Genomic DNA, 12,352 nt, shown 5'->3' with positions numbered 1-12,352 from the left:
CGGTTTAATGTGAGTACTCAATCGGATACCAGGTATAAACCGACCCAAACCGTTACCCAAATTAAGCTGAAGACAAAACCCAATCGGGTATTTAACGAGAACCGAATACACCCGAACCCGGTTTTTTCGGGTCGGTTTCGGGTCGGGTCCTCGGGTCTGGTTTTTGTGTCCAGGCCTAACATTGATCAACACTACATTGAGCAATGTTTTAATTTGATGTTTATAAAATTAATAAGTTAATATGTTCAGTCTTGAAATTTTAACATTTTCTATATTTGATGTAGTACCCTACAAAAAAAATTGTAAAAAAATTTAATAGTTTTGAATATGAAACATGAATAATTATCCCTATTGGCATCTTTATTTTATTAGTATAGCCTGATATAAAAATATTTTTAAAGATCTAATATCTTATTTTTATGGAAAATTTTCATGTTTACCACTTTCTTGGTACCATTATTCATGTTTACCACCATTAAAGAGACATTTTCGAAGCCAGCCGTCCTTCCCCACTGTTCGTCCCACGGTTCCGATGATCGGAGGTACGGGGTCTATGACTCCGCCTAGTGATCATGAACTCCCCCAATCCCCTGCAAAGTCCTACTCTCAAGCTGTTGCCCCAGGCTCCCGTGATCTAGAAGAAAGGTTTTCCAATGTGGTTCGTTATTCTCCTATGGCTGATTTGCAAGGAGGAGTCGCTCTAGTTGATTTACCAGATGAGCTACTGTCAGATTCAAAACCCTTGTGGTCTGCATATATTGTTGGTCATTTTATGGGAGATGCACCCCATATCGGTAAAGTTCATGCCATTGTTAACAGGATCTGGTCTTTCCCAGACAGGCCTGAAAAGATCGACGCACAGTTCATCAGTCCACACACGGTTTTGTTCCGGATTGATAATCTTCAACTCAAGGATCGTGTCCTGAAAAGGACCTTTTGGCACATTGCGGATATACCAATTGTGGTACGGGAATGGAGTCCAAAAACAGCATCTGCTCAACCTGATCTCACCGCTGTCCCGCTATGGGTGGATCTCCAGGGGGTTCTAGATCACCTATTCTCCCATAATGGTCTTACTTTCTTTACGGATACTATTGGACGTACAGTGAAACTTCACCCAAATACGGAACGTTGCGTTCGACTTGACGTCGCTTGTCTGTTAGTTGTGATGAACCTAGAGGAACCCTTACCAGCAAGTATAAAAGTTAAGGGAACGGATGAAATCATCTTAGTCAGCTATCCGTTGCTACCTCCACGTTGTCTTGGGTGTCAAAAATGGGGGCACACAGACAAAACTTGTTCAAAAAATAAGCATATTAAAGAGAAAACAGAGGATGCGAAGGAGTTAGAGACTGTCGTGGAGGGAACTGGAACTGATGGTTACAGGCAGGCTTAGTGGTCGTAAATGGAAACCAAAAATCTATTGACTTAGAGAACCCTGTATTGGAGGTTGTGCACTTGGCTACAGAGGCAGCAAACGCTCAACAATCCTCGTCAAAGGATAGTGAAGAGAAAGTTAGAAATTCAGTTTCTCGGGTTCATGATAGCGTCTCAAACAAGGTATCGGTAGGACTCGTGATTCCTGAAAATGAGGAACCTTGGTTGACGATTCCTCAGAGCTCGCCTTCTGGCTGTCGGAATAATGGGAAATCAGCAAGAAGCACGGAGGTGGAGCTCCCTAGCACCAGCTCGCCGTCTAGATTCCATTTGCTCAGTACTGACCTTGAGGAGGGTGAGGTCGAGATGGAAAATGAAAGCCCTAGTTCTGATGAGGAAAGCTCAGTGGAATCTAAGGCGGCTTTTGAGAAGAAAAAACAAATGGAGAAGCAAAAACTTGGAAAAAATAAGTAGTCTCAAAAGAGTAACCCCAATGTGAATGTTGGGAGCAAAAATGATCAAACAAAAGGAGCCAGAAACAAGCAAACCAATCATGCCTCCTCACGGAGTCACTAATGTGATGATATCTTTATTTGCGTGGAACACCTAGGGCTTCAACAAAATGCGCAAACAAACGGCTCTTCGTTCTTGGATTCTTTCTGCTAAACCCTCTTTCGGTTGTCTAATCGAAACTCGCGTTTGAGAAGAGAACAGTGTCTCTATTCTAAACTCTGCTCTTCCTAACTAGAATTTTCTTACCAACTATGACCACCACCGCCTTGGAAAACTATGGGTCTGCTGGGCGGAGGATGTCTCGGTTACTCTTTTTTTTTAAAAGTGCTCAGTGCATCACTGTATGGGTTACCTCAGACATAGGAGAGCAGTTTCTCTGTTCCTGTGTCTATGCCTCAAATTTTGCTGTTGACAGACAGCACTTGTGGACTGAAATGGCTTACATAAAAACTCAATATGCCTTACCGGGAGTTTCATGGATTGTGATGGACGACTTTAATGAAACTCTGGTATCTTCAAAACACTCTAGAGGCACTATATCAAACGCTAATCTGCGTGGTATGGAGGCCTTACAGTCTGCAGTCGCTACCTGAAATCTTACGGACCTTGCTTCTCTTGGTCCTACCTTCACCTGGACTAATAAGCAATGGGAAAACCCTATAGCAAAGATACTGGATCGTGTGCTTGTCAATGATCACTGGTTGGATCATTTTCCTCACTCTTATGCAAGTGTGGAACCCTCTGGTGTCTCTGATCACACACGCTGTTGGGTGCGACTAGAGACTCCCCCACCGGGTAACAAGCGTCCTTTCAAGTTCTTTAATTTCCTTGTGGATCATCCAGACTTTCATGATACTATTGCCACGGTTTGGGACTCCACAGAGGTTCTGATCCACTCCACATCGGCGTTGTACAGGTTCCATAAGAAATTGAAGCTTCTCTAACCAGTGCTGCGTAGACTGAATAAAAACAAGTTTGGTAATCTCCCACAACGTACTCGTGAAGCTTTTTATGTACTCTGTGACAAACAAAAGGAAGCACTTCTGAGCCCCACTGAAACAACGTTTGACGAAGCTGCAGAAGCTATGACTGTCTGGAACCACTGGGCAGGGATAGAGGAAAGTTTCTTGCGCCAGAAGTCTCGGATCACTCTGTTAAAAAATGGAGATCAGAACACGCTGTTCTTCTTCAAAATCGTCCAGACGAGAACCTCCTTCAATATGATAAGGCGCCTTACCTTGCCTTCTGGAGAGGTGATTACGGATCTTCAACGGATCATAGTGGTGGCTGCTGTACATTTCGAAAGCTTCCTCCAAAAGGGCCCTCTCCACATTACCTCCACGTCGACTCCGGATCTGTCTGACTTATTGGACTTCCGATGCCCTGCGCACACTGCTCATCTGCTCACTCACCCTATATCGGAGGCTGAGATTTAAAATGTGTTGTTCTCCTTGCCCTCCAACAAAGCTCCTGGCCCTGACGGGTTCCAGGCTGAGTTCTATCGTGCATCGTGGGATATTATCAAACAAGACTTTGTCACAGCAGTTCAGTCTTTCTTCATGTACGGATTTCTGCCTCGAGGAGTCAATACGACAATTCTGACGCTCATTCCTAAACATGGAGATGCAAAAGAGATAAAGGACTACAGGCCTATCAGCTGTTGCAATATCTTGTACAAAGTGATTTCAAAGATTCTCGCAAACAGGCTCAAAGTGTTGCTTCCAAAGCTGATTGAACCTACTCAATGTGCGTTTGTTAAAGGTCGGCTGCTTCTTGAGAATGTCCTTTTAGCTACTGAACTTGTCAAAGACTACCACAAACAGTCAATCCAGCCTCGAAGTGTTCTCAACCTGGATATATCGAAGGCTTTTGACTCAGTAAACTGGTCTTTCATTACAAATACTCTTCGCACTATGGGCATTCCGGATATGTTGGTACACTGGATCCACACATGTCTTTCCACAGCTGCTTTCTTTGTTTCGGTTAATGGTGAATTGGAAGGTTTCTTCGGAAGTGAACGCGGCCTGCGACAAGGATGTTCTCTATCTCCATATCTGTTCGTCATTGCCATAAATGTGTTGTCAAGAATGCTTAATAAGGCAGCTCAATCTCACAGTATCGGCTACCACCCCTCGTGCAGCAAGGTAAACTTGACACACTTAAGCTTTGCGGACGATCTAATGATCTTTACTGATGGTGCAGCTGCTTCGCTGAAAGGCGTGTTCGAGGTTCTATCAGAATTCGCGAGTATCTCTGGCTTGCTGATCAATCCAGCTAAATTTTCTATATTCATGGCGGGCCGTATTAGTCAAGACTTTAAGGATGAGGTTCAGCGTCTGGGCATTCCAACAGAATCTCTTCCTGTGAGATATCTCGGTCTCCCACTCACCACAAAGACAATGACCAAAACAGATTACGAACCATTGATTTATCAGATACGCACATGTCTGGTGTCATGGTCTAGTCGCTCTCTCTCATATGCTGGTCGTTTGCAGCTTGTGAAAACAGTCATTGGCAGTATAACTAACTTCTGGTGCTCTGTGTTTCGTCTTCCAAAGAGCTGTCTCAGTACTATTGAAAGCATGTGTGCTGCATTCCTATGGTCTGGATCGCCTAATACGCATACAAAAGCAAAGGTCGCTTGGGATGATGTGTGTAGACCTAAGGATGAGGGAGGTCTAGGCCTTAGCCGTCTCACGGAAATATCACGAGTTTTTGCACTTAGCTTGATATGGCGACTACTCACGAACTCTGGTTCCCTTTGGGTCGCTTGGACGAAGGTTTATCTGCTTCGCTCTCAAAGTTTCTGTGACCTCAGTGATAAGTACGTAGGTTCTTGGATATGGCGAAAACTTTGAAACTCAAGGACAGAGCAGCTTCATTCCTCCGATCAGAGATTGGTAATGGCGAGACCACCTTATTCTGGTTTGATAACTGGCTGAGTGTAGGACGGCTATTAAACATCACGGGTGATTTAGGAACACAAGTCTTAGGTATCCCCCGCTATGCGACGGTCTCGGAAGCGGCTTCTGGTGGACAATGGAACATTCGTCGGTGTCGTGGCTATCACCTACGGGCGATGATGGCCTACATCAACCCTGTTCCAGCTCCGGCGGAGGACGCTGCTGATGATCGTCGTCTATGGCACCACGGGGATGGGGTTTACAAACCGGCATTTTGCAGTAAAGCAACATGGGAGCAACTTAGGACTCACTACCCTAAGATCGCTTGGAGTAAAGTTGTTTGGTTTCAACAAAGCATACCTCGATTTGCTTTCATCACATGGCTGGCGTTTCAGGGTAGACTGTCTACGGGTGCAAGAAGTAGAGCTTGGGGTTGCATTCAACCGTGCCTCCTTTGTGGTGAACCGGATGAGACCCGCGACCACCTATACTTCGCATGCCCTTACTCGTTTACGGTGTGGATTGATCTCGTAGGTTTCATGCTGCGATCACGAGTGAATTCTGATTGGGCTATCACCGTCACATCTCTTCTGTCTCCTCGCAGGAAGGAGATCGATACTTGCCTCCTCAAGCTTGCTCTCCAAGCTAGCATTTATAGTATTTGGCGTGAAAGAAACAGTAAGCGTCACAATGGAAATTCCCTCAGCGCTAGCCAAATGGTCAGGTACATTGACAAGACCAATCGGAACAGGATCTCTTCTCTCCGACACAGGAAGCCAGCCTTCTACAGCGACATGATGCAGCGATGGCTTGCTAGGAATACTTAGTACTCTTAGTGCTTTATTCTCTTTAAGACTTGTGTTTCTTTTCATGAAAGCATAAACCTCAGTGGCCTGTATTTTTTTTTTGTTGATAATCAATTTAAAATTTCAAAAAAAAAAAGACATTTTAAAAAATATTTTCTTCATTAAGTGGCAAAAGACTCGTATACTCTTGTTCTCTATATATATAAAATAAATAATTATTTAAATAATAAAAAAAATTCTATAGAATTATACTTTTCAAATTCAATTTTTTTTTATAAATTTGTTTTTGAATTTGTTTTTTCAAAATTAATTTTTGAAAATCAAAAATTATTTTTGAGGCTATTTTTTATAATTTTTTTTTATATTTTTGATTATTTATTTATATATTTATTAAAATCCTAAATTTCACATTCCAAAAATCCTACCTCATCCCTCAATTCTAAACCATAAGTCTAGATTAGTTAACCCCTAGGTTATAAATATCTTTTATCATTCATTAAAAGTGAGGATAAAAATGGTTAGTGTAAACATGAAAAATAGTATTATGAATGTGGTATTTTTGTTAATTTCCTTATTTTTATTATAATAGTTAGATGAATAGTGAAAATCAGTTGATAAAAATCTTATTTTGTAAGATTTGTAAGATCATTATTGTTGGAAATAAAGAAAAAATTGCATATTTTAAATTTTTTAGTTTGTTTCTCTATCCCGATTGACAAAATTTGCATACTTAGAATCGGACAGATTCTAAGTAATATCAGTTTTTAAATTATAATTATAATTATAATTATAATTTTGAAATATATTTTTAAAGATTGCAACAATTAAAAAAATAGATTTATTAGTATATATTTGTTTTTAGGTTGTAGTTGAATAATTATTTTTAAATAAAATATCACTGAATATATTCTGATTATTGAATATATTCCGTTGTTATTTATAGCTTTCAGATTTGAAATGATAATATATGAATACAATGGTTTACATAATGATTAAAATATTAAAATAACTATGCGGTCTTAATTTATACAAATTTCGTGAGTTGCATAAAAAGATAAATTTATTTCATGTTTCGTTTTTTGCTGTCAATCTTTAAGGTTTCTTTATGATAATAGATTTTGTAAAATTTGTAATTAACTATTATTTTCTAAAATATAGGTGAATGGGATTATAAGTTAAGTGATCTTGTTACATTTAATAGTGATAAAATACATTTAATATATAAAAGATGAAAGTATAGATAACAAATAAAGGATTATTATTTTAAGAAAGTAGATTTTGTTTGATATTCTATTTAAATGTTTTTGTTTTGAAAAAGAGCTTTTTTATTCTATTTAAATGTTATATATTAAAATGACTAATGTAAATTATAAAATAAAACATGTCAAATAACTAATTAAATGGTTCTACGATTACTTCTAAACGGTAAATAAAAAGTATGACTCTAAATTAATAGATTATATATATTTTGTTTTCATTATCTTTCTAATATATTGGTATATTATATCGTTATAGATTTGTAATATTGAAATTTTCTTGTTTTCTTTTGCATATCAAAATAAAGAAAATCATCTCATAGCTTATTTAGGCTGTAGGAACTAAGGGTATGAATGGTGACCAATGAATGACGAAGAATAACACATTCGTTAATGTTGCTTAAAAATATCACCATTCATTAGGAATAAATTTTTCTTTTCATTTTTTACCATTCTTTTTTTGTAGAAAAATAAAGAACAAAACTATTTTTTATGTAATTTGAGATGGAACAACTATATGGAAGATATATGTAAATATAGATAGTTGAGATCCTTATTTGTAATTAGTCTAGACCTAGTACTCTCTTCTAACGTGTATAAGTATTATACAAAGCCTCTAATAAGAATTATCACTTTCCATAATCTATATGGTATCAGAACTGACGCTCATAAACTTAGAAAAAATTTTCTAAGCCGCCATCATGAGTTCTTCATCGAACACCAATGAAGTCATCTCCATCAACAACAACAACAATTCTCTTCTTCATATTAACATGTCTAATGTGTCAAAACTCACAAGCACCAACTATCTCATGTAGAGTTTGCAAGTTCATGCTTTGCTGGATGGCTATGCTCTTGCCAATCATCTCGAAGCCTCTGGTGTTGTCCCACTGCCAACACTAACTGCTGACAATGTCATCTCTGAGAATCCAGAGTTCATTCGATGGACTCATCAAGACAAGCTGATATAGAGCGCTCTTCTTGGAGCCATATCCACCTCGATCCAACCTATCATGTCTCGTATGACAACTGCGTCTCAGATCTGGGAGAAGCTAGCCTCCATCTATGCCAAACCCAGTCGCGGCCACATCAAACAACTCAAGGATCAGCTCAAGTACTACACCAAAGGAAACAAGTCGACCGATGAGTATCTTCAAGGCGCCTTTACCAAACTTGATCAACTTGCAATTCTAGGCAAACAATATGATCATGAAGATCAAGTAGAAGTGATTCTCGGTGGATTACCAGAAGACTACAAGAAGGTTGTGGATCAAATTGAGGGCAAAGATACTCCTCCAAGTATCACTGAGATACACGAACGACTGCTCAACCATGAGGCCAAACTCCTGGCCAACCATGATGCTCTGCAGTGATCCCTATGTCTGCGAATGCAGTTCAACATCGACAGCAGCAGCACAACTACTCCAACATTCACAACAACAACAGCAAGAGGTACAACAACAACTCATCCAGCGGTGACAACAATTTTCACTACTCACAGCCTCCCCAACGCTATGAGCAACACCAGTCCAAACCCTACTTGGGTAAGTGTCAACTCTGCAACACTCAAGGTCACAGTGCACGCTGCTGTCCTCAGCTCCAGCAGCAACTCCACGCATCAACACCAACAAACCAACAAGCAAGTCCCTTCCGGCCTTGGCAACAACGCGCAAATCTTGTGGTCAATTCGCCATACCTTGCAGTGAACTGGCTACTTGATTCAGGTGCCACTCACCACATCACGTCGGACCTAAACAACCTCTCTCTCCATCAACCTTATCAAGGTGGAGATGATGTTTTCATTGCTGATGGCTCAAGCCTACCGATATTACACACTGGTTCTTCTACTCTCTCAAATCCAACTCGCAATATGTCATTACAAAACATTTTATATGTTCCTGATATTGATAAGAACCTCATATCAGTATACCGTCTATGCAACACTAATGGTGTTTCGGTTGAATTTTCCCCTGCTTCATTTCAGGTGAAGGATCTCAGCACGGGGGTCCCATTACTCAAAGGCAGGACTAAGAATGAGCTATACCAGTGGCCTATTCAACACTCTCATCCAACGGCCATGCTTACCTCATCAAATCCAAAAACATCTTTCTCTTCATGGCATTCTCTGCTCGGCCATCCTTCTTTTTCTATTTTAAACACCATTGTTTCTCAGTTTTCTCTTCCAACTATTGCTTGTTCTTCAAAACATTTGTCTTGTTCTGATTGTTTAATTTATAAAAGCCACAAACAACCTTTCACAAACTCTTCTATTGCTTCTTCTCGGCCTCTTGAATATGTTTTCAGTGATGTGTGGTCTTCTCCTATAACATCCATTGATAACTTCAAGTACTATGTTTTTTTTATTGATCACTACTCGCGGTACACGTGGCTCTATCCACTCAAAAAGAAATTACAAGTCCAAGAAGTGTTCATTGCATACAAAGCACTCGTCGAAAAGAAGTTTCAAACCTCCATCGGAACACTCTTTTCAGACAATGGTGGTGAGTATGTTGCTTAAAAAATCTTTCTAGCAGCACACGGCATCACACATATTACGTCTCCGCCTCATACGCCACAACAAAACGGTGTTTCAGAGAGAAAACATCGGCATATTGTTGAGACTGGCCTCACCTTACTGTCCACGGCATCAATACCAAAAGACTACTGGACGTATGCCTTCTCCACGGCTGTGTACTTGATCAATTGACTTCTCACACCCACGCTCTCTATGAAGTCACCGTATCAAATACTCTTTGGAGAGCCTCCGAATTATGAGAAGTTAAGGGTGTTTGGTTGCTTGTGTTTTCCTTGGTTGAGGCCATACAATAATCACAAGCTTCAAGATAAATCACAGAGGTGTATCTTCCTTGGTTACTCTACTTCTCAGAGTGCCTATTTTTGTCTTGAACCAACTACACAACGCATCTACATGTCGAGACATGTTCACTTTGTGGAATCAGAGTTCCCATACCGCTCAATGAAAACAGCTCCTCAACAAGAGCCAGAGAACACGACAACAGTTCCAGTTCCTATAGCCACACCCCTCACTGCCATACCTCAACGAGTTATGCGACCCTTGTGCAAGACTCTTCACCAGCAACCACCTCCACAGCCTAACACTCAGGTATTGCCTCCTAACTCTGAAACTCCATCTCCTCTACCTCCTTTGGAGCCCACTGCTCCTTCTCAAAACGAATCTCAGCCGATTCAGACTGACCCTTCTTCCCATGAGCCTACTGCTCCACTTCAAAATGAGTCTCAACCCACGACTCAGAACACAAACACATCAAAAATATCCCATAACCAACCAGCCATGTCTTTGCAACCTACTGAACCACAAAATCTAGTCACTGAACCCACTCAAAATGTCCACAGAATGAAAACTAGAGCCAAAAATAACATATCCAAACCTGTTCAGAAACTAACTCTTACAGTTGAGGGAACAAAAGCACTCTCTCTGAACCAACAACCATCAATCAAGCCATGAAGCAGACTGAGTGGCGTGAAGCAGCTATCACTGAGTTTGATGTGCACATTGTGAATCACACTTGGGATCTCGAGCCTCCGGAACCAGACCAACATGTCATCGACTGCAAGTGGCTTTTCACAGCAAAATACTTGTCAAATGGTCAAGTTCGTTGTCGCAAAGGGTGTTTAGTCGCCAAGGGCTATACGCAACGGTATGATGTAGATTACTTTGAAACCTTCAGACCGGTTATCAAGTCTACTACCATCCACTTAGTAATTGAAGTTGCAGTTACACAGTCTTGGCCTATCAAGCAATTGGATGTTAACAATGATTTTCTTCAAGGAGATCTCACTGAAGTTGTGTATATGCGGCAACCGCCTGGCTTCATCGACAAAGATAAGCCCACTCACGTATGTCGCCTTCGCTAACCAATCTATGGTCTCAAGCAAGCTCCGCGTCCTGGTATCTTTCCCTGAGACAACACCTTCTTGCGACAGGCTTCATCAACTACGCTGATGATGCTTCTCTCTTTATTCATCGATATGGACACACAATCACATATGTTCTGGTCTACGTGGACGACATCCTTGTTACAGGAAATAACTCGATGGTCGTTGATAGGGTCCTCAAATCATTTGCTGAAAGATTCTCCATTAAAGACCCTATTGATCTTCACTACTTCCTTGGGATATAAGCCATCTGGACACCACATGTACTTCATCTAATGAAGCAGAAATACATCAACGATTGTTAAACAAGCAGAAAATGGCTGATGCGAAACCAGTTGCCATTCCTCTACCTACTTCACCAAAACTGACTCTCAACGGTGGCACACCTCTACTCGATGTTGCTCCATATCGTTCTCTTGTTGGCAGTCTACAATACTTGGCATTTACGAGACCTGATATATCCTACGCAGTCGCACGTCTCTCTCAATTCATGCATAAACCAACTATGGAGCACTAGCAGGCGGCAAAACGGGTCCTCCGTTATCTCGTAGTCATGGAATATTCTTTCACAAGAACACTCTCACCTTACACGCTTACTCTGATGCAGATTGGGCCGGCGACATGAATGATTACGTCTCTACAAACGCATATATCATTTATCTTGGTCGTAACCCGGTCTTCTGGTCGTCCAAAAAACAGAAAGGAGTTGCACGCTCCTCTACATAAGCTGAATACCGTGCTGTGGCAAATAGAGCTTCTGAGGTAACCTGGCTCTGCTCGTTGCTTTCTGATCTCTGCATCGACATACCCACAACTCCAGTTATATATTGCGACAATGTGGGAGCCACTTATCTGTGTGCCAATCCGGTGTTCCACTCTCGTATGAAACATATTGCACTTGATTATCACTTCACAAGGATTATCACTTCACGAGGAACATGATACAAGCTGGCCAGCTCCGTGTTACACATGTCTCTACGCGAGACCAACTCGCTGATGCTTTGACGAAGCCACTTCCGCGGAACCACTTTCAGCAACCTTGCAACAAGATTGGAGTGCACGTGTTTCATTCATCTTGAGGAGGTGTATTAAAAATATATGTAAATATAGATAGTTGAGATCCTTATTTGTAATTAGTCTAGATCTAGTACTCTCTTCTAACGCGTATAAGTATTGTACAAAGCCTCTAATAAGAATTATCAATTTCTATAATCTATAAACTATTCCTTTTCATTACTTTAATTTTATCTCTTTACGTTCTTTGGAATTTGTGTGAGACTTTGGAATTTTATATTACGATAAGTAATCGAGCCTTTATTGAGTTCGTGCGTCGCTAGCTCCGGAGTATAAGGAACCGAAAGTCAACGGCCAAACAGTTAAGATATGGTCAATTGTCGTACTCGAATTTTCAACAATGCAACTTTTGTTTTAATAGAATAACTAGATCTTGATCCGCGCTACAAAGCGCGGGTATATTGTTTGTTTTGTTTTTTCGGTATATTTTTTATATATAGCTTAAAATGAATATCACCCTCTTCCTGGTTGAACAAAAAAAAAGAATATCACCCGTTCCACATTC

The 12,352-nt window shown here is 40.5% G+C and overlaps 2 protein-coding genes across 2 annotated transcripts; both read left to right on the top strand.

The window, feature by feature from the left end:
- Positions 1 to 2,141: 2,141 nt before the first annotated feature.
- Positions 2,142 to 5,620, top strand: LOC106309022. Its single transcript, XM_013746112.1, has 6 exons — positions 2,142 to 2,194; positions 2,306 to 2,448; positions 2,554 to 2,774; positions 2,925 to 3,182; positions 3,381 to 4,670; positions 4,757 to 5,620. The coding sequence occupies exons 1-6, from the start codon at positions 2,142 to 2,144 to the stop codon at positions 5,618 to 5,620; spliced, it is 2,829 nt and encodes a 942-aa protein (XP_013601566.1).
- A 5,469-nt stretch (positions 5,621 to 11,089) lies between these two features.
- LOC106309021 (uncharacterized mitochondrial protein AtMg00810-like) lies at positions 11,090 to 11,499 on the top strand. Its single transcript, XM_013746111.1, has 2 exons — positions 11,090 to 11,249; positions 11,294 to 11,499. Exons 1-2 carry the CDS (start codon positions 11,090 to 11,092, stop codon positions 11,497 to 11,499), a joined length of 366 nt encoding a protein of 121 aa, XP_013601565.1.
- Positions 11,500 to 12,352: the final 853 nt, after the last annotated feature.

This window comes from Brassica oleracea, chromosome C8 (genome assembly GCF_000695525.1).
Source record: "Brassica oleracea var. oleracea cultivar TO1000 chromosome C8, BOL, whole genome shotgun sequence".
Classification (NCBI taxonomy): domain Eukaryota; kingdom Viridiplantae; phylum Streptophyta; class Magnoliopsida; order Brassicales; family Brassicaceae; genus Brassica; species Brassica oleracea.
The sequence above is the reverse complement of the archived record's forward strand: the minus strand, read 5'-3'. Positions and strand labels throughout refer to the sequence as shown.